A 24,994-nucleotide genomic window follows, 5' to 3' on the forward strand; every position below is an offset into this window, starting at 1 on the left:
ACCTTTTTAAAAACATTTATAGACTAAAAGATCCACAGATAATCCACAGATTAGATATTAAACCATATATATGAAAGCACTGGATATTTGCAGCCCTTATCTCAGAGCAGAGTAGCTTCCCTTCTCCTCCACGACAGAGTTAACTCCACAGAGCACACCTCCCCTCCCTCCCTCTCCCACCTGGCGTGTTTTAGTGGCAGAAATAGCAGGGTTGTTGCCAGCTTTTCAGATGTTTTCGGTATGTTTCTGAGGATAGAGCGCCGTCCGGACTTGTCTGCAGAGCTATCTGACTCGAGGATCAGTACGTTACATGAAGAGAGGGAGAGCAGCTGTCATCGGCCTCTCTGAACATGGCCGTCTCCCAGTGTTTGATTGGAGAGATTGAAATATAGATATTCACTAAATCAAAGTCCTAAAAGTTGTGCTTCCCACAGACTGAGTGCGTTTTGCTTTGTGTAGAGAAACAGACAAAAGACACTCACAATTTTCCCGATTTTATCTCCTATTGAAGCTCTCTTATTCTCAAGTTCTTTACGCTTCCAACCATCCAAGGTATTTTCTTTCTTTGCACTTAATGACTCTTATTTCTATGGTAGATCACTAAAGTTAAAGGATGCAGTCTGTGATCTTCAAACAATGCAAAATTCACAGAATATGTTTCAGTCACTGTAAAATTAATTGGAAAAATATGACAAAGTTGATCACTATCTGTCTTCCATGCTATGAAGCTTGGACATGTTTCATATCCGATTTCTGCTCATCCTTTCTGCTTATAAACTTTTGCACAACTGACTTAAAAATATTCACAAAGGGACGCTGGTGTAGCTCAGCTGGTAGAGCAGGCTACAGAGGCTACAGTCCTCGTCGCACTGATCGCAGGCTCGACTCCCGATTTGACGATCATTTGGTGCATGTCACCCCCCACTCTCTACTCCCCACGTTTCCTGTCTCTCTTCAGCTCTCCTATCAAAGAAAGGCAAAAGCCAAAAAAATCATAAAAGGAGCAATAGCACTGAGCAGTGATTTCTAAAGCTGAAAACCAGTGAGGCAGAGAGCTGTCTGGTTGTTAGCAGTCCTTGAATCACACTCCAGCGTGCACATGTGGTTGCAGGGCGGGAGGGGGGTACAGGATGGGGAGGCCTGAGGAATTTCCAAGAGAGGAACAAGTGAGCCCGGAGGCTACAGTTTTTTTCCATTTGATTCCAAAAGCGTACCTGTCTGTGCATATCAACTACACAGAAGCATCATTCCAAGAAACAAATGCTAACGGCTGTAGAACTGTGCTAATTTGGAAACAACCTGTAGGAAGTAAGGAGTTGTTTGCTTTTAAGTTTGCACCCAGCAACTAGACCAGCCACGCTTTCTTTCTGCTTGTGATCATGATGTCACCAGGCCTGCATGTTGTTTTTATTTCAGTCCATTTGGTCATTGTTTAACACATTTCTGCTTAATTCACTGTAAGAGGGAGGGATGTTTTTGTGTCAAGGGAACTTGGGCTCTCAAACAGAGGTAGGAGGTGCTGTCAATCTCAACTTGCCTTAAAGCAGTCCTCTTCTTTGATTTGCAACAGCCTGATACAACTAGAGTTGTCACATACAGTGTAAATGGTAAAGCCAACCCTCTGAAGCATCACAATACTGTATTTATCTGCCCAGCCCTTCTCTTGAGGGTATATTAGGTTACAGACTCAAAGTGACTCATTAGGGAGGACGAGAGTTTGTCTCTGTTCAGGCCGGACCGTTCAGATCCACGCTCGCCTGTCTCATGACTCTTGCTCACACACAAAAGCGATGACACAGTCTGGATCAATGTTGAACACATTTATATAATACCTTATTGAAAGCATTAAGTAATGAAAGAGGAGAAACATCCGTATGTGTCATCCACACTCGCTCCAGACAGAGTGAATAATGATCCGGGGCATTAGCACTTCTGCACCATTAGCATTCTTCAGGGCTGAGAGGTCACAGCTCGCTGGGAGGGCTCAAATTAACAGCCTGGTGCTGAGTGGCGGCACTCATCACAGTAGTCACAACATTGACCCCCCACATACACACACACACACATGCCACACCCTCCGGACCCCTGGCATTCCTCAGCTGTCCTCTCATAACATGACTGTAGGCAGCGTCCTGGGGGTTAGCGGTGCGGTGCTTGTGGACAGACTAAATTAAAGTGTTGTTATCAGAGCGCACAGTTCAGTTTGGTTGAATTTAAAACTAATAAACGTTCTAAGTATTGTGTCCAAAATAAGTTTGTCACGCATTTTGCCCAACCCCAGTCTATAATGCCTTAATTTCCAGAGTAGAGGGCCTTTCAATCGTACTTTCACTAGAAGGAGACACTGTATTCTAGAGATCTTCCTAAAAGGTTCCAAAGGTCGCTTTGTTTTCCTTTTTCTGTGTCCTTTACTTCCTTGAATTTGTTGATCCCTGTAAATCTGTTAATGATCTCCTTGCTTCTGTCTACCTGTGTGTATCCAGCTGTCCAGTCCAGTGAGACCCGGGTGGGTGTCGTGCGGAGTCTGAGTCGCCAAGGAATTGATGTCACGGATCATCCAGGCTTCTGTAACTCAGGCTGGGGTGTGACAGAAGAGTACAGGGGTCAGCGGACATATTCCCCCTGTGTGCCACCAACCCAGGTAAATACAGCCTAGGTGTATCTTGATCTGTTTATGTTGCTTTTTCCTGTTCTGTTCTGCATTGATGGTAACATGTATGTGTTTGTTGCAGCTTCACATGCTGTACAGGAGTGACAGTGCAGACTACAGGGCTCAGGGACCTGACATGGACAGTGGGGTCGAGGCCGGGAGTGACATGACCCCACCCACTCCTGCCTTCCCCATCTCTCCTCCAACACCTTATGGTAAGTGCTGTATGCTTCCTGCGACATGCTAAATACATTTTCTATAGCGTTCTTTTAGTATTTGCAACCTGTTTTGTTTTTCCAAGGTTTGATTAAAAGTCCTCATCGTTGTTTCTTTTGTGTTTTCAGTGAAAAATCTGTCCGAATTCACTCAGCTCAGGCAAACACCATCTCCCAGCATGCAGTCTTATGGAGGCTACAGGACGGATCACGGTAGGTTCAAATCTCTTCGAAAAGCAAACTAAAGGCAGTTTTTGGCCTTTCTCTTTAAATGTAGCAGCTTCATTTTAAAAATAAATAATGGAAATTATTTTAAGGAGGTGGTATTATGCTAATTTCAAGCTTCATGTCACTCTGTGATACCTGTGGAGTAGCTTAGCATAATTTACAGTTTAAAAAAACATTTTCCTCACGCTGGTGCTCTGTGCAGGCCCTCATACAGCCCCTACAAGCCCACTTTCTTCTGATTGGCCAGCTCTACAAAGCCTGCCGAGGTCACAAAGTGCAGCATGTAGAAAAAACTCCCTGAAACCTGGTGTTCACAGCAGCCTGCAGACTGAGCTGAGAAGCCTGGGGATTACTTCAACATACTTTAACCTACAGATTTGAAAATTCAGCCACGTTTAGTGTGGACATCCAACACTTTAAAATCATATATGTCTTAAAATGTGAAACAGCATAATACCCCCTCTTTAACTGTGTGTATATAGTAAAATACAGAAATATTCCATGGTGAACTAAAAATAATGGATAATTTGACCTTCCTATAAGCCTATTTAAACATGTTAACAAGTTAAATAGTTGCCACAAAGATCACAAAACAACATGACTGTTTTCATTGTTTTCCGAATACTTCCATCAGCGTACTTGTGTGTTTTCCCCCCTAAACAACTAAAGAAGTGTGTTTGCAAGAGTCTTCTTTTATGTGTGTTGGATCCACTATCTCATTAAAACAGAGCTATTTCAGGTCCCCCTAGCTTTACCTAATAATGGTGACATTGTTGTTTGTGGAATTTCAGCGGTTTTGAGACAGAGACTGAAAACAAAGACGTCTCATGAAGGCTAAAGCAGGGAGATTCCTAACCCGTCTCTGCCCTCCATGTTTGGTTTTTGGAGAATGTTTGCGTGGTCACGGCCTGAGGAGACTTCTTTTTTTTTTAGACATAACAGTGTTGTTATTTAAAAACTGGACCTTTTTTTTCTTTTTGTATGATATTTTCCCCTGTGGTGTTTATCTGAGGTGGAACACGCCCTAGATATGAGATTCTCAGAGATGGAAAGGGTTGACGCACCAAAATATGTAGACTTGTCTAGACTCTCATTTTTGTTTAACTCAATTTCTATCACAGAACCATCACAGAGAATTTCTTTAGTCAATCTCTGCTGATGTACACTACATTTACATGTTTCACAATCGGCCTAAAACAAAAGCTTTCTTGGTTACAATCAGAAGACTGAGAGAGCTACTCTATATTTCATCCATCCATTTTCTTACGCTTATCCTGGGCCAGGTTTTGGTGGCAGCAGGCTAAGGAAGTTAGTCCAGACATCCCTCTCCCTAGCAATGTTTTCCAGGTCCTCCTGAGGGATCTGGAGGCGTTCCCCAGGCCAGGTGGAATATATAATCCCTCCAGCGGGCTCTGGGTCTACTCCGGGTTCTCCTCTATATTTTAGAATTGGCTTTAACGCTAGTAATTTGTAGAGAATCCTCTACCAACCATGATATTTTGTGGACAAAAAAACAAAACAAAATGCTGTACAATAGTCCCACCAGACTGACCGTTGAAAGACAGAGATGCCTCTGAGCAAGAGTAGAATTGAAGACATCAAAGGAGCTAATAGTGCACAATAATGTCTCTGACAAGCTGAATTTGTTGCTTCATGAAAGCTATTCTTAAAACTTAAAAAAAGAAATGTAATGTGAAAGTTTAGGGTTAACACGAGTGGAATCAGATCATAGAATATAAGCTTAACACGCCCTGAATGGACAATTCACAGGGTAAACAATGCAACCTAACGATGGTGTAGACTGCAGAGAGTCCGGTGTAAAAAAGAAGGGGTAACCGTAACATTCAGAGTTTAATTTGCAAGCAGTATCGCATTGTTGTGGTTCAATTGTGAGATAAGATCATCTTTAATTGATCCCCAGAAGGGAAATTCTGCTGTTGCAGCATCACAAAGACAAAATAGCAAGTAGTAAATACAGTATAAAAGTAAGAATACATAAAATAAATCAAATACAATAAGAGGTATATTATAAAAACTACAAATTTGGAGGATATTTGGGCAAAAAAACAGGGTTTTATCATGCAACACCGTCAGAACTAAATTCAAGTTCATTTTATTTTTATTTTTGGTCCAAAACTATTTCATATTTAAATAGTACAACCGATGTCCCCAAACAACTTCAATAAAGTGAGCGGTTTTTTTTGGTGTGTTTCACAGAAGATTGCACATGCCAGGAACGACCCATATATGGATAACGCTTCATGAACCTAACCTTTACCTTCAGTGTCATTTCACTTTGACCTCTTCCAGACTTGCTTTCATAGTAATCTACAGTATGTCAGGAGGTTGTAGGGCCTGGGAGCAGATTTATTCTCATGCTGTGCCTCTTACCACCTCAGACACCACATTCAGTCCTGCCACATCTCCATGGTTACTGTGGGTCAGAAGGCATGACACACAACAACTTTTCTTCCCCTGTGAAAGTGCCTCTGTGTGCACAGAGGGGAAATAGGGGGAAAGAAAAAGCCAGCAACTCTTTCAGCTTTGTACCTTTCATTGCAGTGAAAGTAACCCAGAGAAAACCTGGCAGTAAAGCCTGGGTTGGAATAGGAGCTTCGATTCAGGGCTGTTACTGACTCCAGGCTGTGACGGGAATAAAATAAAGCTTTTAGATAATTATGTCAGCAGGCTTTTCATTTGTAGATGCATTGCAGTCTGATTTGTTGACTTGGCTGGTTGTAGCAGGGGTTCTTAGAAAGATTGATGACCAAGTTTAAGGCCATGTGGACAGATTACATTTCATTTCAACCCAGATATTGATTGTTTGTTTCTGGAAAGAACCCAGAGCTCTTCCCTAAGGGAGTTTTCTCCACTCCATGGCCTGTTATCCAGAATCATGCAATGAAGCAGGAAAAATTGGGCTTATTTGAACCTTTTTAGTTTATTCTGTGCCACAGTAACAGCATCTGACTGTGAATATCATTGATAAAAGTGCTTTAATTCAGATTTCTTGCTCTCAAACAGAACCCCGGGGATATTCAGAGATGATCAGTCATGTTGGAGTTGACGGTTTACCAGACGCTTCCATCAATTGCCACAGGACGCTAAGTGGTACACACTCGGCCGCTATTGTTGGGACCCTTCAGCGGACAGACAGGTACAGATTTGTCCTATCCATCGCCAGTCAATCACAGGGTTTGACATTTTTCTATTCATTATATTAAAAAAGTTTTTGTGCACTTTTTCAATTTGGTCATTAAAAAAACAATATAATGAAATATAGGGAGCATGTAAACCAACTGAAGAGAATTAACAAATGGCGGTAGATGTTTTATTTTCTATATTTTTATGACATTTGTTTTTGTCTTGACTTCAGTTCAACAATCAACCCGTCTTGGCCAGAGCATCCCGTCCTGAGCCGCCACTCCTCTCTGAGCAGCTACTCCTCTGCCAGACAACCTGTACAGCATACCATGTCAATAGACTATGGCCACCACTCTCCTCCCCTGCACCACCCCCACATCCACCCTGCCCCCAACGCCCACAGCTCTCCTCGCAGCAGCCAGCGAAGCTGCATGGCTCGCTACGCTCTCAGCCGCAGTCCTGCTCAAAGCTTTGACGAGCAGGATGACTCAGGTCTCGGCTATGGCTCAGACTGTCCGAACTCCACCTCCTCTCTGATGGGAAACGGAGGCATGGACAGGGAACTTTTGACCGCCATGGATGGGCGGAATCAGTCACAGTTGCCCCAGATGCAGCCACCACTTCTGCCTGAGAAGAAGAGGGTGTCGGACGGGGAGCATTCGCTGGGCACAGCGTCTCCAGCCCTCAGTGGGTTCTCGAGTCCCCACAGTGGGAGCTCCCTGAGCATACCCTTCCCCAATGTTTTACCTGATCTCTCATCTCAGATACCGGGCACAGCATCACCTCTGCCAGGTAAGCTCCAGGTCCCTACTGAAGCTTACAACCGCATGAATACTCCTACTACTTTATTTGGCTGATAATTGTTTGTTTTCCAGATGTACTGGCCAGCAAGCAGGTTACAGTAAAGTTTGTGCAGGACACATCCAAATTCTGGTACAAGCCAGACATCTCAAGGGATCAAGGTAGGCCTACAGTGTCCACCTTTGTTCTAGGCTAATAAAAACGAAAACAAACTTTTCTTAGAATTTTACTGCCGCTTGATGATTATGTTTCTCTTCACTCAGCCATTTCAGTCTTGAAGGACAAGGAGCCTGGCTGCTTCATTGTACGGGACAGTCATTCATTCAGAGGGGCCTATGGACTGGCAATGAAGGTGGCTACACCTCCACCCTCGGTTCTCCAGCAGACTAAGAAAGGTACGATAGATTTGGAGGACAAATGGTTGGTTTAAAATAGCATTAGTTTATTGGAGATAGCACTAGGCACAGTTAGGTCAAGAACATTTATACCACTGTGATGTCTGTGCGTTGACTATAAAGCTAAAGTTTGGATCTGGTTAGCCTAGCTTAGCATAAAGACTTGAAGCTGGAGTAAATTGCTGACTTCGCTGGTCAATTTAAGAGGTTTACATAGTAAAGCTGTCTCTTGAGGATAAACAAATAAATAGCATGTTACAACATGTAAGTTAACCTTAGAACAACGATTAGATTTTAAACCAAACATTTAACATGCATAGTTATTTTTAAAGTGCTTGGCTACTTTCACACTGCTTCTAGTCGTCATGGCTACCCCAAAAATCCGCTCTAGCTCAATAATGAACACACAGACATGAGTTTGGTATCAAACTTTTCATTTCAGCACAGAAAAGAAAGGACATAAGTGTATTTTGATATCACAGATCGGTCCAGTAGTACCGGCATTCTGGGAATCATACATCACACAATCACACACAAAGACATCTACAGTTACAGCCCACTGTACTCACCTTCATGCTGGAACCTGAGAGACCCTGCCTGTGTTTGTGTGTGAGAGCTCCTCACTCTGTGTTTCTCTCCTGGGCATCAGCACGGTGAAGCCAAACAGAGCCCTTTTGCCTGATAGTCTTAGATGTCCAGCTAATGTTTCACCCCCTAACAAAGGATGTGCCGGGTCCATAAGCCTACTCTGATCCCAGGGCCTTTTCACGGGAAGCTCTCTGCCCCACATAACACTCTCTGATATCGATGTAATATCCAGGGACCGGGGTCAAAACAGGCTGTCTGGTTATTCCTAATGTTTTTGTTTAGCATGCTCGGAAAATACGTGGGAGGGATATTTTGGAAAGATGAAGTTGCTAGAGGAATCTAGCCAAACATTCTCTGGCCGTATTTCAACAGTACAACAAAGAATGATTGAGAGATTCACACATGACTTTTCTAATGAAAACAAGCTCAGATGACATTAAATCCCACACAATGTGTATCAGAATCAAGTTGGACAGTTTGTAAATGATATTTTTTGTCAACAAAAGAGGGCACAAAGGATGCCCTTCTGCCCTTCCTGCAGCTACCCACCACAGAGTTCGACCCTTTTATTTTTTACCTCCCACTCACACCTGTCCTTTTGTTTGCGTTCACCCCTCTGCGGTCCAACGACACCTGTGGTGACATCACGACACGGTCCTTCCCCGCACTTTTGGCTTAGGGCATTGTGGTTCCTTATAAGTGTGAAACCCAACCCACCTTAAGGAGCGGGTCTTTCTCATAGCTTTTGTGTCAAGACATTCCTCACGTAGACTCCTCCTGCCCCTTCAGAGGCGCTTCTGTTGAATCATAATCCAGTTAATCTCCAGAGAGATTGAATGTTTTTATGTAACTCCTTAAGGCTGGGAAATTAAAGGTTGTACTATGATAAAAGTTTGAAGCTGTTATTTAGTTCAAAAAAATCAATGGAGTAAAGTTTTGCTACAACAGACTCTTATGTCTTTCTGTCCTTTGTTTTCTATTAGGAGGGGATCTTTCCAATGAATTGGTTCGCCACTTCCTGATTGAGTGTACTCAGAAAGGAGTGCGGTTGAAGGGTTGTCCAAATGAGCCCTACTTTGGTGAGTACAAACTTTATTTAAACCTTTCCCTTCACAGCTGGTTGACAACAGTGACAGCTGCTGGGTGTTTAGCTACACTGCACCGAATTGAAAGACTCCATGCGCCACACTGCCCTCTTCTGGTGTGTCAGGCTCGATTAATGCACTTGGAGTTTTATCCAAAGCTTTCTGTTTTTTTTGGCATGTTTTCTCTCGTCCTTTTAAACAGGAAGGAGGGTATTTTTCTCTCCTGACTTGTAGTTTCTTGCTTTTATGCATGTTTTTATGAATGAATATAAGTACGTTTTCTAAACTATGATAGTTAATAATTTAATTAATCATCATTTTATTTGCTTTTTTGTGTCTTTTCCTCTTTAAATAAACAGTATACAAATTATATGTACGTGACAATAGAAGAACAAGAGAAGAAATTGTGCACGCTCTTTCAGTCTATTATAATAACTTTAAGCAATTAATGAGGCAATAAAGAATCTAATCTCACAGTAATATTGATTTGATATCTTATTCTTTTTCAGGAAGTTTAACCGCGCTGGTCTGCCAACATTCGATCACTCCATTGGCCCTGCCGTGCAAACTCATCATACCTGACAGAGGTAAACGTTCAAAACGCAGTCACAGACCTAATTTTATAGCACAAGATTATGGTCAGAACAGAAAATAAACATTATTTAGCTTTCGTGGTTGGTCTGTCTGCTCAGCTGTCTGGCCATTTGGTCATTTAATTTGTTGATGTATTGTGGTTGTCACTACATAATCTCACTGAGGTGTTTTCTTTTCTTGTTCATAGATCCTCTTGAAGATGTTGTGGAGACTACCTCACTATCAGTCACCAACTCCGCTGCTGAGCTGTTGAAACAGGGAGCAGGTAAGCATCTAAGATCATTTCCTGTAAATAGACATTATTACAAAGCAATGATGCCACCGTACATAAACACTTACATAATTCTTGTGTGCAATTGTGTGACGCTTTTGGAATTGAGTGATCCGCGCTTATCCGCACATTTTTCCTTGCCCTGTTATTATGCGCTGAGTCACTAAATACACTTGCTCTATTTGCACAGTTGTGATCACAGTGTAATTTGCCTTTGTGTGCTCCTGCAGCCTGCAACGTGTGGTACCTGTGCTCTGTGGAGATGGAGTCACTAACAGGCGTCCAGGCGGTGCAGAAAGCCACGAGTATGACTCTGAACTCCAACCCTTCACCAACCTCCACTGTAGTCCACTTCAAGGTGTCTTCCCAGGGAATCACCCTCACTGACAACCAGAGGAAGTGAGTGTCACAAAGGCATATGTACACCATGCAAAACACAGTTACTTTATATGTTACAATAACCCCCCACCTGTCTCTTTATAGGCTGTTTTTCAGGAGGCATTACAATGTCAATACAGTCATATTTTGTGCTTTGGACCCTCAAGATAGAAAGTGAGTATTGGTGATTTCAAAGTTTAACACATTGCATTAAGGTACAGAGTTCTGGCTATGGCTATTGTTAGGCAAACCTGTCATGGCCTGCTCTTTCAAAATATATTTGAGATATTACAGTCACTGCTAGTTTGGGTATGAAGGTGGGAGTATGTATGAATACGTTTTTTTTAAGCCAACATTATTATTCTATTTTCTCTGCTTACAGGTGGAAAAAAGATGGCTACCCTTCAGCTAAGTAAGTAAATTGTTGTGTTTTTTTAATTGCTATAACCAGAATAGCATCAGAGGACTTATTTTTAAAGTCAATTTTCATGGTCAGTTAGAGACATATTAAAGCGCCGCCTTTAAGTGCTTTCCTCCATCTCTGCAGGATCTTTGGCTTTGTGGCGAGGAAAACTGGCACTTCCATGGACAACGTATGTCACCTGTTTGCAGAGCATGACCCTGAGCAGCCAGCCAGCGCCATTGTCAACTTTGTTTCCAAGGTGATGATTGGCTCGCAGAAGAGTAAGTAAGCCTGCCTCGGACTGAGCTGATCACCTGGATGGATTTTTACTCAGAGCTGAAACAACAAAAAAAGGACTAAAAGACTTAACAAAGGACTAAATGTTAAGGACTTAAGATGGGGTGACCTGGACATTTACCCTGGATGTTACTGGATGTTACATACATAATGATCATTTACCAGCATCAGGACACCCTCTACTCTGTTACTTTTATTTTCTGTAAAATGAGCTGTAAAGTAGTCATATAACATCTAAATCATAAGAAATGTGTTATTCTTTTTTTATGTGTTTACTGTAATGTCCGTAATACAGATAGATATATTCATTCTCAACATATATATTAAGTATATAACACACATAACACAAAGGCTGCTTTTCTTACTCATGCGTATTTATGGACAATTAAGAAAACACTACCTTGTTGCATGTAATTTGTTTTTTCTTATATTTAACCAAAACGTACTTTGTTTAAGCTATATACAGTCTGTAAATTGTAGAAGCATCTCTGTTGCATCTGTCCACATACAGTGTAACATGTGGGAAACATGTTCCATTTGGACTTTGGTATAGGCAACATCGCATACAGGATTATCTTATATCTATGCAATGTAAATTTTTATTTTTTTAAACCACAACTTTCTGTACATGTGCAGCATGTATACAGCTTCTCTGAAACTGTTCAGTAACTTTCTTCATAAGATGTATGTGATTAAGACCACTTTTGAAGCTGTCAGCAACAATTAATTTGGAGTGTGCATGTTTGTGTGTGTGTGTGTGTGTGTGTTGAAATGAGAGGAACCATAGAAAAATATATTAATTAAACCCTAATATATATTGATTTGACATGAGTTGGTTGAAAACACATCAGTACTTTGGGTGGAAGTTGGGACAAATTGCTTTTACCTAGCAGCTGCCAAATTTTTACTTTATTTTCCTATCTTTTGAAGGGACCGTTGCCAGAAACATTTGTGCAGTGTTTCAGCACCAAAAAGCTTATCTATCAAACAATTTTATAGATTTTTTAAATTACAAAAAGGTACAGGCTGCTAAATGGGGAGGAAGAAATACTGGAATAATAGTATTTTTAACAAGTTCTTAGAGGAAGCAAACGGGTCATTTGCCAGTAATATGGGTCTACTTACACTGGGGCAAACACAAAGCTGTTTTGACCCCAGTTGAATGCCTGTTGACTTATGAGATGATGACGATAAAACTGGATTCTGTTGAACTGTTTTTGTCGGCCAGCGTTTTTATTCAGTGACGGACCTACCACTACAACACAGCCCTGTTGGTGTTCTTACATTGATTATGCAGGCCTACACACCTGTTGTCTTTTTATAATCGTGACCTATAATCTGTACCTCATATGTATCTCATACAATACTGTGCCTCTGTTTATAACATGCTAACTGTTACAAGTCAACAGTTTATTTGTATATTGATATTGCATTGTGTGATGTGTTCTGTAAATAAACAAAGTGGAACATTTATTTTATCTCTGTGAGCTGTAAATTTCACATGAACGAATTTCCCCTTATGGCAATTTTCCTTTTATGTCACATTCCATGCCGATATAATGTCAAACTACTGTGTTCCAGCTTGAAGTTAATTGAATGTAAGCTGTCTGAAAATCGTTAACTGCTCTCGATTATTGAGCTACGTGCACTGACAATACAAGAGAAAGTGAAAATCTGGAGGAACAGATTAGCTATGATTAGTCAACAGCTTAAGCTAGCATTCAACCATTTGGTAGCAAACAGTATGCTAGCTAGGAGTTTACTCCTATCCAATTAGTAGTATGCATATCGTATTTTATTTTCATTGTTTTTTCAATTGTGGATAAATTTAGAAGCAGTGACATGATAATGATTTGTCAGATAACCTACGATTTGCAACCTTAAATGCAACAGCAGCCTATAACATTAAAACAACATTTGAACTTTCCACCGTTAGCATGACATAAAAAAAAATGGCAGATGTATGAATGTGGCCACGGGCCAATGGTAGGACCTGTTGCCAGGCAACAAGTGGAGCTCCAGGAATAGTCCCCTAAAAACGGGAACTTGTCAGCTATTTACGGGGATGAAACAAACTAATTACGACGAAGTAAGTTGTGAATTTAAGAGGTGCTCACAGGCTAGCTCTGTCTCCATGTTTTTCATAACTAAATGTTAAGCTAACAAACAAAGCTAACTAGCAAACTTCTTGCATTGATAGCCATAGCACGGCTATTAAGCTAGTCAGTGACTTAAACACGTTTCACTTCCTTGTAATACTAAGTAGTTCTCTATTTATCAAACTAATTTTACTGTTATTTTTTCCAGTTCTGTATTGAAGCTCTCTAATGTTTTACACTGAGTGATTTTTCCAAAGCCCAGACTCTTGATCCAACAAAAGTAGGCCCATTGTTGTTGTATTGTGCACAATTTTATAAAGCTTACATTTTCTTAATATTTAGGTCCATATTTGGATTCTTTGTATACATTTGGGTCTCTAAAATATTAAATAAGTTTCTATAGGTTTGGATAATTTCTGGCTACATACCAGTGGCTGACCTACTGAAAGGCTGCTGTTTGAGGAGGAAAGTCTGCGGACACAATGCACAGGTCCTGCCTGGTCTGAAATCCTGGCCAAAACAATTGGAGTGTAAATCACAGGCAGGGTTTCTAGCTGTATTGTCTTCAAATAGTATCTTATATCAAAATACCAAGCAGATCATGACCCTAATGCCAAAGTAATAATGAAAGCTTGCTGGAAAAATGTAGTCTTATAAAATGCTTCAGTTCAATTTGCTGCCAGCAGAGGACACTAGCAACACAACACTTTTTAACCTGCACATGAGTGGAGTGGTGTTGTGACGTGGCTTATATCCCCAGTCAAAATTAACTTTATTTATTTAACTTTCTCAGCTCTACTTCAAAGGTGAAATAGTGGTGGTGACACACTTAGGTGGATCAGAACTTGTGCAAGAGTGCATTTGTGCTTTTCTTTCCCAGCACATATGCACAGATTCAGCACACGTGTTCACTGTCTCATTTGTGAAGTGCAGTAAAAGAGGATTTTACCTGCACACAAGCCTCGACAGGTTGCTCTAATGGTGCTGAGAGGGAATAAAATTGCAGAGAGGGAGGAAAGGTGTAATAGGGTAGACCCTCCCTCCTCCCCTCTCACTACTGTCCCTCTGCAGGTGGTGAAAGTGAAGAATTCCCGGGGAGGGCAGGAAGGAAGCGAAGGCCCAGGTGTGGTGACTGCAGAGAGCCCAGAGCCCGTCTTCCTCTGTTATTTAGTGCACAGTGGCCTCGAAATAAAAGAAGCCGGGGAAAGTCCAGAAAGCCAGGCAACATTATTAGACTACAGAGGAGCCTGTCAGATGAGACTATATTTCACACAGATAATAACAGTGTGTGAGTTGGGGAGAGCTATGTAAGCCTAACTCAATACTGAAATAATTCCCCTTCAAACTAGATTTATATGTCTTTATATTTGCTGTTATAAAGCTGATTTATGATAAAGGAAAGTGTACTGACAAGAAAATGCCACAGAGTAGAGATGGGCTGATTTTCCAACCCATAACCTACACATGGCGACCGCAGACAAGCCGCTGTAATATAATCACTGCTATTGTGTCGACATTCCTGACCTGAGCAAGGACCCGTAACAGACACTGATTAAGCCTGTCACTTACAGTATGCCTGTCTCTACAAATACCAGCTTTCTAATAATCTTCACAGATTTACAACAGTCTCTTCTAGCAGGCTGAAGCCAATCAAGTTTCACTTGGCAGATAATGTGGGGGTGAGAGACCCTGTTTATCAGGCTGACAGAACTCATTCTCAATGCTCAAGCACCCCAGTTCTGCAGAGTTTTTACAGCCACTTAATTAGAGGGGCAGAGCTCATCTCTTTCCTCTGAGGCAGAACAAAAGGTTGGGGAGCAAAAATAGAAAGTGCATTCTGGGGTGGCTGCACAATTTGAGGCCCCTGTTGTTTTTTCAGCAGAAGCCGAAACCTCAAAATGCCCTGTGAGATTAACTGTTGGCTTTCATATCAGGCCTAAAATAGTTTGCATCAGGTCTATATAAAATCCAACACCATCAATGGATCATTAGTAGTTAATGAGTATTAGGTATGCCAATTGTTTAGTTTTAGAAACATTTCATTTCAAAGTTTTAAAGCTGCATATTTCTGTGCCATACAGTTCACAGAAGACCAAACCAGTTTGGGATATGTTGCTGTCATGACCGTGGCAAAAGGTGACCCATTAACTGGACTGTAGCATGTGCATGAGTTCAGAGTTGTCCATGACTATCCCAGGCTTCTCAAAGATAATGTCACTGACTGTGGCTGTTGAGGGGTCTCAGTAGGCCATGGTCACTGAACTGGAAACAAGCTGTGAGGTCAAGCGATCCCTTTTGTCGTGTGGATTTGTGTTTACATCATGGTTAAAAAACTGTGGAAGAGCAAAGGTTGCTGACCTGTGACGTAGTGACGTGCGCCTGACACATCAGAGCTCACATTCTGCCATGCTCTAAATCTGTTCATTTTAATACTTTCTAACCTTGATGTTATTAAGGTGTCAATCACTGTCAATCATCTTAAAGTGGATGTTGATAGAAATTGTTTTTTAATTCAAGTTTGGGATCAATAAAATAAGCCTACATCTATCTGTCTATCCATCTATCTAAAAACTCTATCCCTTTTTTGCAGTAGGCTTTATCCATGTCCTTTGGCTGTCCATTTCAAAATTTCATCCCAGTTCACTCATGAACTATCGTAATATTTATGACCTCTAAGTCACAACACATTATACAGCTGATACAGGTTGGTGGGAGATGTGTTCTGAGTGAATCTAGTCCCCCCTGTTTTCTGCTTTTATGAAAGCAGGCAACAACAGGAGTGAAAATCTTTGTCAGAAACAAATATCAAATTCAACGCCAATTTATTGTAAGTTCGGAATTGTTTTGTTTACCGTTTACCCAAATGTCTCCTGTTTCTAATCCTGTCAGAGACAGCTATAGCTTTTAAAACTGACTGTCATGAGTCTCTGTCTTTTCTCTTTATTTTAGCATCAAACCACATCTTGCGACCGCAGGCCACCATCACTTATAAAATAAATGGAGCATTGTAGGGCCTGCATCTGCTAGGGATATTCCCTCCTCCACCAACTATAATTTTGTCTTTGTTTACGATGAGTAATGGGGTGTTGGTGTCAGTGAGAAAATGATGCATGGCTGTGCAGGAATAAAAAACGTGTAGATGTCCATTTCATTTGTATTTCAATCATTTGATTGAAGGTCAGAAACACTAAAAAAAAGAAGAAGAAATCATGAATGAAAAAACATCACTCTTTAATGTCAGTACATGTTGACGTGAAAATCTTTCTATCCGTACAAATTAGTTATTATGGTTGTCAAATAACAAGGCTCAGTGGCAGAGTGACTGAAAGAGAGTGAGAGACGCAATGGGAATCAATATGTTTTGCACATGTGAGGAAAAGTAAATACATGTGTGAATACAAGTACAAAGTCCTAATGTTTCTATACGAGACGGAGAAATACAGACATAGGAAGTGATACTGTCTGGGAGTGGGGGGGATTCAGGGCCCAAAGTGAGCGGCGCCACTCTCAGCCCACTTCCGAGCACTTTGCAATCTGTCAGACTGAGTGCTGAGAGTTCCTCTCTTTCCGTCCTCCACTTCGCTCAGGCCTAATTACAGCCTTGGACTGCCTCGGGGGCCAAGCCTCCAGAAATGGGGACCACGACAGCTCCACGAACAGACCACTCCAAAAAAATAATTAACCGACCCTGGAATTAGATGAAAGGTAGCCTTTGCCCTTTGGCTCTTTATTTTGTCCACCATTCAAACCGCGACTTATAATCGGATAATTGTCAAACCCCTGTATCGTTGCCAGCCTGAGCAGAATCAAAGGGAGAGAAGATCATATTAATCATAATAGAGACATTTGCTTCCACTTCATCTGCGATGAGACTCTGCTTGAAAAGCCCTCAGACAGGGGCAATTATATGACAGACAGTCATGAGACTAGGGGGGATAAAAGAACAACAGTGACCATACCAGACTTGTCATGTGATCTGTGGCAGTCTCATTCCTAAACATACCCACCCCCTTCCCTTTTACTCCAACACACTTCCATACAATATGTTGCCACGTGATGTCCCTCCACACACAGACATGCTGGACCCCCACTGGCTTCCCCAAAATCCAGGTAGGACAGGGAAAAGAGTTGGTTTTTGTGAGTGTTTTTTTACCCTGACATATTCTGCAGACCTCCAGTTGATAAAACTATATGCTTTCCCCCATCACTACAGTAACATTATCCTCTCAATGTCTGCACTGAACACAACAAAATGAAACTAACAGAGCACGAGGTGGAGAGGCCTTTGAAAATGACACATAATACATCACCATACTATGCCAGTGCTGATTAGGAATTCCAATCATGCAACAGTTAGCTGTTTCATATTCCCTCTGCTCCTGATAAACTCAACTAAAGTTGGCTATTTGTTTTGTATTCAATCACATTAATACAATTGTTTAAAGGGGCAGTTCGCCCAACCAAAAAATAATTGCTCACTTTCAACTAGAGATATCTTGAATGTTTTCAATCATGTTTTCAATGATGTAAAGAACTTTTTATAGTCTGGGAACCAGATAAATCTGTGAACTCATGTTATATTTTCTCTTGTAGGTGTGCCATGCCCTCCGACAGTGAGATGGATTTCCATCACCATTCAGGTCAGGCCAATCACAACCGTTTGTTTTGGGGCAGGTTTAAGAGCAGATGAGGCATTTTCGTAAACAAGTAAGACGGCTTCTGCTGAATCCTCTATCGCATAAGTGTTCAACAAACAGCAATACACCTGTTTATGAAACATCTGTAGCCTCACTGTGCTGCATTATCGATCCTCTCATGTGTCGCCTCTTTTGTGGTATTTTGCTTCCCGCTCCTGTTCGGAATGGTCCGGTGTTAAAGTTGAGGTGAAATGAAAAATGTCATTTTAATCCTTTTAGATCACATCCCCAGTAATATTATGCATCTATTTGACAATATAGGCCCAAAAAAATACAGAAAATCAATTTCTTCATATTCTTATATCAAAAGCTATTCATTTTTTCTTCCAGTAAAACTAAATTTCACGCGTGCTCACCTAAGTTAGCACCAAACAATTTCAACCAATCAATCTGCAACATTTAGCCGCAGAGCACCAAGAACGCTCGCACAGTTAGCTAGCTGCTGCGCTGTGGAGAACGTCTGTCTACGCCCACTTCTCAACGATCAAATCAAATCCCTCCAATGATATGTTCCTCCTGCACGTCCTGTTTCACTCGGAAATACGTCACGATACGGAAGCTAGATACTCTCAAATGCAGTTTCAGCTCGACTTTAAACTCTGGGGCACCTAAATGTGCTAGTTACAGTCTTTCTAATGTTAAGTTTGTCACAGCTGAGCTAATGTCATTGCCATCACTCTATACTTTTACTTGCTTTGAAGATAATCCATTAAACGAGTGTACTGGCAACTAGTGCATTATTATCTACTTGGCCTTATGACAACAACATTAACCTCTATATACGTTATTGTATACAATACTATTACTATTATTAGTATAACTTTAGTACACAAGTACATTAAATATTTTGAAGGACCCCTCATTAGATCTAGATTTATGCCCCCAAGTGCTTAATGCCGCCTCTGTCCAGAAGCAGGCATTCAGTTTATATTTAGCAAACGGTTTCAGTCCAATAAGCTACAGAGAGCTGCTGGAGTGAATGCAGACCACTCTCAGAGCTTCAAGCCAGTGTATCCCATTTGTCTAAATCATCTTAAAACAGTGGAAAATTGCTCCGGATTAGGATTTGACAAGCAGTTGCGGTGGGCCAGCGTAGCCTTTGACAGCAGTTTATGTTAAACACATGTACAGTAATATCCTGTGTGTGCAAAAGCAAATTCTTCACACCCCCCTTTATGGAGTGGCTGCTCTGTGGGACGACATTCCTTCAGTACATTACTCCCTGTGCCCGACGCTCTCCTCTGCTATGCTGAATATGCACAGGTGGCTGAGAGACCCCCTTCCGAAGAGCTCTGAGCGCAGGAGAGGGAGGGAAATCAGCAGGCTTTTTTCAGCTTATGAAACAAATGTTTGGCATTCCACTGAGCACTGCTCTGCTGTAGACCTGTCTGTTAACAGGCGGCAGGACGCCAGGGCTTGTTGGCAATTGATATGACATCGGCTTCCAAGAAAATTTCAAAAGCAAAGAGGAACTATACACCTCGCTTTGCTTCTCCTGCTGTTATTCTTTTGAGGTGGTTTAGACATTTTGTGCTGGTGTACCCTCTGTCTCATCTGTAACCAATTAATACTGGACCTAAAAACGCTTCAGATGTAATTACTCAGGAATTTTCTCACTTACATGTGCGGTATGTGTCCTTATTCTAAGGTCTGCTTTGTAGCACTGACGAACAGGCCAAACTATGTCACACGTCCTAACAACAAGTTCAGAGTCCACTGCTTTACTGTACGTGTGGGGAACAGGTACCTGAACGGCATCTTTAAACGAGTCTCAAACATGATACCATATGGGCAGGTCAGCTGGACTTATGTTCGGCCGGTGGATTCTTCTTCAATACTTATTATCTTGACTGAAAGAATATTTGGGGATGTATTATATTTCCTTTCCTTTACTGACTTCGTCACTTAGATCGATTTTTCCATTTGTGAAACTCCGCCCTAAAACCTATTTAAGTCGTTCACTAAGTACAGTTCAGTGCTACTTATTTGCAACCATGTAAATGCAGCGATTATGAGTAAGCCTATAAACTCCTTATAATCATAGATAAGGAGCCTGACGAGTCTCAGTTAATCATCATTCATTCGTTTTTCACTTTTTAGACACACTCATCTGTCTTTTTTTTTTTACAACAGTGCGAGATGTAAAAGTATCCATTAAGTGGACAGACTGCTTCCAACATTTAATGATATACATTTGAGTAAATGTACTTATATTCCAACACCTGTTATCATCCATTCTTCAGTCTGTCACCTGTTGTAGCTCATCAAAGCTTGAAATAATCATCTTATGTATGCATTTGTCACAGTGTATGCACTTAAACCATACACAGGTCGTGCAGGGTCATGTTGCGGCAGCTTCTTGGGCCACAGGTCAGTGGACACACATGTAAACACATGTGATACATGACATGCACAACAGCACTAAAATCCTGCAAAACACAATGTAACACAATTATAACGAACCGCTATTTAGCCTGTTTTACTTACTGAAAAATTAGAGCTGCACATAGAGAAAAGTGTAAAGCCTGATATACACACACACTCACACGCACACATTGGCGCCCCCTATAGATGTATCTGCACATGGCAGATGATGCATTTCTGTGTGTGGGCACATTAAAACATTTCTGTGTATTTCCTCTCGAGTCGCGTGAATATTCCTTGTATGTGCGTCCAATAGCCTGACAGCTGCATGAAATATTGAATTATATCAACAGTATTTAAAGCTAAACTAGGGTCAGAAGTCAGAACATTGTATATGTCTTTTTTATTATTTCATTTTGTTGTAAATCACATTTGTTAGTTTTATTCTACTGTTCTTCCAAACCCTTGCATCTCGCTCTGATGGTTTTAGAGGAATAACGGAGTCGAGGTAATTCATCAGTAGACCACAAGCTCCTCGGGGGTGTGACTTGTACAGACACTGGGGTCTATATATTGAGATGTTTTGTCCGGTGGCTTTATGTGAATGGGAGAGAAGCTGCCCAGTGAAAAGTCACCACAGTCGCACAGTGCGTTTCCTCACTTTAAAACCATCTGCTCTCAGACGCAACAATGGATTCCTGCTTTCGCGCACTTTGCATGACTTTTGTCCTCGCATCTTTTACCCGGAGGTCAGGTGCAATCGGACCGGTTATCAAATGTGAGCCATGTGACGCTGGAGCGCGGCTTTTGTGCAAACCTCTTCCCAAGGACTGCGCTGAGAAAGTCCGCGAGCCGGGCTGCGGCTGCTGCATGACTTGCGCGCTGAGCTTCGGCCAGCCGTGCGGCGTGTACACCGGGAGATGTGGCTCCGGGCTGACATGTCAGCATCAGCCCGGCGAGACGAAACCTCTGCAGGCTCTGCTGGAGGGACGCGGGATTTGTGCAAACGCTACTACTAAACGACTTATCACCAGACCAACACCTCCAGTTAATGAACTTCCAGGTAATTCTTCTGCATGCACTTTATTTAGCGGGTCAATTGAGCCATTATGATTATTTCTATTTGCTCAACATGACTGCATACCAACATAAGTGTATATTACAGTTTTACATAAAATCCTATATATATTTTAGAAGGAACAGTCAGATAACTGATTACCTGTGTTTGTAAAGGGAGTTATGTTGTGATGCTCCTGACACTCCTAATCCCATGGCATTTATCCAACTTCTACTCTTAAATGTAAGGGAATACATGGAGTCATGGCTTAAGTAAGGAACAGATATAACATTTGGAATAAGGTGCACAACTCTCATAAATCATTCATAAATGGAATATTATCCGTATGTCATTATTGGTGCATAAATACACATTCTCAAACTTCAGCAGATATTGAGCCTCAGGAAGAGGAGAGGAATTCCACCGGCTCAGCCCCTCAAACGTCGTACAGCACCCACAGACCCATGGGACCTCTGAGACCTCCGCTTCACCCCTTTTTCCCCTCCGCCAAGTCAGAAGTCCTCCGACGGGAGCAGCAGAAAAGAACCCAGAGCTTTAAGATGGAGGAGCTCCCTGGACCACTCATCACAGACCAGCAAAACTTCTCTCTAGAGACCAAACAGGAGCCTGAGTATGTAAGTACTGCAACCAATATTTTTCTGTCTTCAGAGCATGCTGGAGGAATGTTTTTCTCCTCTTCCTCTGTGTTTTGGTGTTTTTCTCCCCCTGTGGGTGATGAAATGTTTTTGGTAGCGGTGCTGACGGTTGGCAGGCATCGTGAGCAGTAGAATGGCATGGCAGTGAGCGGGTACGATGGCCCTGCGGCTGACCTGGGTCAGGCGATTGTTTGGCCACAAGGCGTCCGCGTGCCGGGGGCACTGGGAGCCAACGAATGATGGATTGGCCTATGTGAGTGCCTGTTAGGAAGCCCTGCTGCTATTTTGATCTTCTTTTTGGCCAGAGAAGTGAGCACACACTAGTAATGGGCTTTGACTGGCTGCTTTGATTAGTGACTGGAGTACTTGGACTTGAGGACAAGCCTTTTGGCTCTTTCTTAGAGCTCTTTGAATTCACTTTATCCTTCATTCTTTGTGTAAAGTTAAAGAGTTCTAAGCAGCTTTAGCAAATGTTAAGTCCATACACGTCTGTCGGATGAATTCATTACTCATCTGTCACCTCTTTCAAATTGATGCCATCATTGTTCAGGTATTTAAGTAGAGCAGTGTGTGCTGCAGCATCACACACTTTGTGATGCAGCTTTGTTAACATCGTTATTAGAAATAAAAAGCAGAGAATTGTGGAGATGTTTAATACTGTACAAAGTACAGTAACTGTTCATATGTTCCCTCCTCTGTAGGGTCCCTGTCGGAGAGAGATTGAGAGCATCCTCAGCAGCCTCAAGATTACAGACATTCTCAACCCCAGAGGTTTCCGGATACCAAACTGTGACAAGAAGGGCTTCTATAAGAAAAAGCAGGTACAGAAGACCATCCAAGGACCACCTTCTGTGTCGGCTGAAATATAGAGTTAGGCTTCACTTTGTTAAACTACTACTAAAAACTTTCTCATAACTTAGGGAAAAAAAGGAAACCCGCATTTCCTTTTTCTCATGCTGCATTAATAAGGATTCTATGTTGTAGCCTAGTGACTCAAACTTAAGGTCTCCTGCAGCCCAATTACAGATTCGTAGCTGTCCTCCTGTATTCATTGGTAGTTATTAGAGCCTCATCATTGCACCACCACACCAGTGAGGTAGACCCTAGCCACTGGCGCTGGAGACAGGAACCACAGGGGCCAAACCCCAGTGGGGTTGACGGCTGGGACGACGGCCGTTTAACGGGAACCCTCCCAGGGAGACAGACGTCAAGGTGGCCACCAGCACCCGATGCGCTCCCCCCATAATTGCTGGACTTTTGAGAAGCATGCACAGAAATAGAGCTGCAGCCATCCCCACGCTCACATGGTTCACCCACGATCGGGTTGTGCTAAATGAGTGGTTCTGACGCATTCATATGGAGGCACTTAGGGCTCCCGCGCCACTGCATCACCGAGGCAGCTTTTCTTATAACACAGCAGTCCCTCCTGCTTAATGGAGTGTTATCCTTGACCTGCAATCATCTCATAACCAGCCTCACAATGCCACGCTCATTGTCTTTGTTGATGTAAAATAGATGTAGTGCACTGCATTGAGCCCTGAGGCGCTATTTGGACGTTTGCATGAATTCAGTCAAAATCATCTCTTAATAAACCTCTTATTAAAACTTACTATAAACCCCTCATGACTCATTATTTGTCCACACAAAAATGTGTCTTTAAATCAGGACGATTAACAGGATCTGCTTCCCCTATACTTTCTATGCAACAGTGGTCCTACAGCAACCCTGCTGAAATATTGAAATAAGGATGACTTCCTTCCTGATCAGCTCTGACTCCTCTGTGCAGCAGCAGCAGCACAGTTGCTTTAGCCTTTGAAATGAATGGCTGCATGTTTTACTAGAGTGGAGGTTGACCTTTAGTAAAATTGGCAGTAAAATAACAGCCCTTGCGTAGCTCCACAGGCTCTGTAAGTCATTTGTAGTACCCATAATTTGGAGCTGTGGGGTATAATCAGCAACAGATGATTCCTACTGGCCACCAGCTTCTGAAAATAGATCTTGGTTCTCAGTTGTTCACAAACGGGACTAAGCAAATATTTTACCAGGTTTCTGTTTACCTTAAAGGTCTCTATATGTGTGTGTAACAGGAGGTAGACCATAAAAGCAGCTCAAAATACCACAGTGTGCTGGATAACCAAGGCTGCGTTGACTCAGCACAATCTGCCCATTAATGCCTCTTAACTATTGCTGTTCTACTTCATTGAGTAAAGTGGCTTGTTACCCTTAATGCAGCATACTCAACTGGTTTTGCACATTTAGCTACCTTCTTATTTTTCCTCCCTCCCTTCACCTTGTCCCTTGGTTTCCTTCTAGTGCCGTCCATCCAAAGGCAGAAAGCGAGGCTTCTGTTGGTGTGTGGACAAATACGGGCAGCCCTTGCCAGGTTTTGATGGGAAGGAGCGAGGAGACGCCCAGTACTACAACTCCGAGAGCCAATAGGAGCGGAGCAGGACGGAGGGAGGGAGGGTGGGAGTGAGAGCAAGAAGAATTGTAAACAAATGGAGACACTGAGGATATTGGGAGAGAGGTCAAGAGATGGCTCAACCGATAAATGGATGTTTGCTATTTCTATCTGTTGCCTGTGGGACCTTTTTCTGAGGCAGAGCAGGGGGAACAGAGGAAGAGTACCAGGAGGGAAAAAAGCCTCTGTGTCACAGAAACAGTCTGTACTTTTCTGCCATGGATGGAGTCTTTATAAGCTATTTGTCTCCGACCAAACCAAGACAGCCTCTGAGTCGAGAATACACTTCAAGTATTGATCTCAGAAGCCTTGTTATTAATACAAACACAGAGACATTTGTACTTATCACAGACGTTGATGAGAACGCTCTTCATTTACGCACAATGAAATGGCATTGCACATGTGTACATGCTTGTGACGTGTAATCATAATTTCTATGCTTGTGATTTTTTGTAATAAGACATTGTGTTTTGTCATGAAAAACATGAAATGTATGTAAGTATAATATATGCAGTTCAGAGTAAGCATGCAGTGCCTTACTATGAATCCTATTACTATGAATTCCATTTTGTCCCGTCGCTTCCTGCTCCTCAGGGAGTTGGACAAGACCG

The 24,994-nt window shown here is 42.0% G+C and overlaps 2 protein-coding genes across 2 annotated transcripts in view; both read left to right on the forward strand.

Moving 5' to 3' along the window:
* The window catches only part of LOC138611554 (tensin-3-like), a 32,852-nt gene extending 20,331 nt beyond the window's left edge, over window positions 1-12,521 (forward strand). The window contains exons 14-27 of the mRNA XM_069684728.1: window positions 2,484-2,641; window positions 2,733-2,865; window positions 2,995-3,078; window positions 6,118-6,250; window positions 6,470-7,029; window positions 7,113-7,199; window positions 7,302-7,433; window positions 9,005-9,100; window positions 9,616-9,693; window positions 9,888-9,965; window positions 10,202-10,370; window positions 10,455-10,523; window positions 10,732-10,761; window positions 10,897-12,521. Coding sequence (XP_069540829.1) covers window positions 2,484-2,641; window positions 2,733-2,865; window positions 2,995-3,078; window positions 6,118-6,250; window positions 6,470-7,029; window positions 7,113-7,199; window positions 7,302-7,433; window positions 9,005-9,100; window positions 9,616-9,693; window positions 9,888-9,965; window positions 10,202-10,370; window positions 10,455-10,523; window positions 10,732-10,761; window positions 10,897-11,041 — 1,952 coding nt within the window. The 3' untranslated portion in view covers window positions 11,042-12,521. The remainder of the gene's footprint in view (window positions 1-2,483; window positions 2,642-2,732; window positions 2,866-2,994; window positions 3,079-6,117; window positions 6,251-6,469; window positions 7,030-7,112; window positions 7,200-7,301; window positions 7,434-9,004; window positions 9,101-9,615; window positions 9,694-9,887; window positions 9,966-10,201; window positions 10,371-10,454; window positions 10,524-10,731; window positions 10,762-10,896) is intronic.
* Window positions 12,522-20,899: 8,378 nt separating this feature from the next.
* Window positions 20,900-24,361, forward strand: LOC138611713 (insulin-like growth factor-binding protein 3). The gene is made up of 4 exons (XM_069684919.1): window positions 20,900-21,272; window positions 21,654-21,901; window positions 22,624-22,743; window positions 24,236-24,361. Exons 1-4 carry the CDS (start codon window positions 20,900-20,902, stop codon window positions 24,359-24,361), a joined length of 867 nt encoding a protein of 288 aa, XP_069541020.1.
* Window positions 24,362-24,994: the final 633 nt, after the last annotated feature.

Source organism: Semicossyphus pulcher, unplaced genomic scaffold, assembly GCF_022749685.1.
Source record: "Semicossyphus pulcher isolate SPU_LCO1_2020_fin unplaced genomic scaffold, fSemPul1.0.p SCAF_7, whole genome shotgun sequence".
Classification (NCBI taxonomy): Eukaryota; Metazoa; Chordata; class Actinopteri; order Labriformes; family Labridae; genus Semicossyphus; species Semicossyphus pulcher.

Excerpts from the sequence above, each read along its gene's own strand:
- LOC138611713 (XM_069684919.1), top strand. The coding sequence starts at position 20,900 with ATGGATTCCTGCTTTCGCGCACTTTGCATGACTTTTGTCCTCGCATCT. Across the intron at positions 21,273-21,653 it reads TCCAGTTAATGAACTTCCAG|CAGATATTGAGCCTCAGGAA; the intron begins GTAATTCTTCTG and ends CTCAAACTTCAG. Across the intron at positions 21,902-22,623 it reads CCAAACAGGAGCCTGAGTAT|GGTCCCTGTCGGAGAGAGAT; the intron begins GTAAGTACTGCA and ends CCTCCTCTGTAG.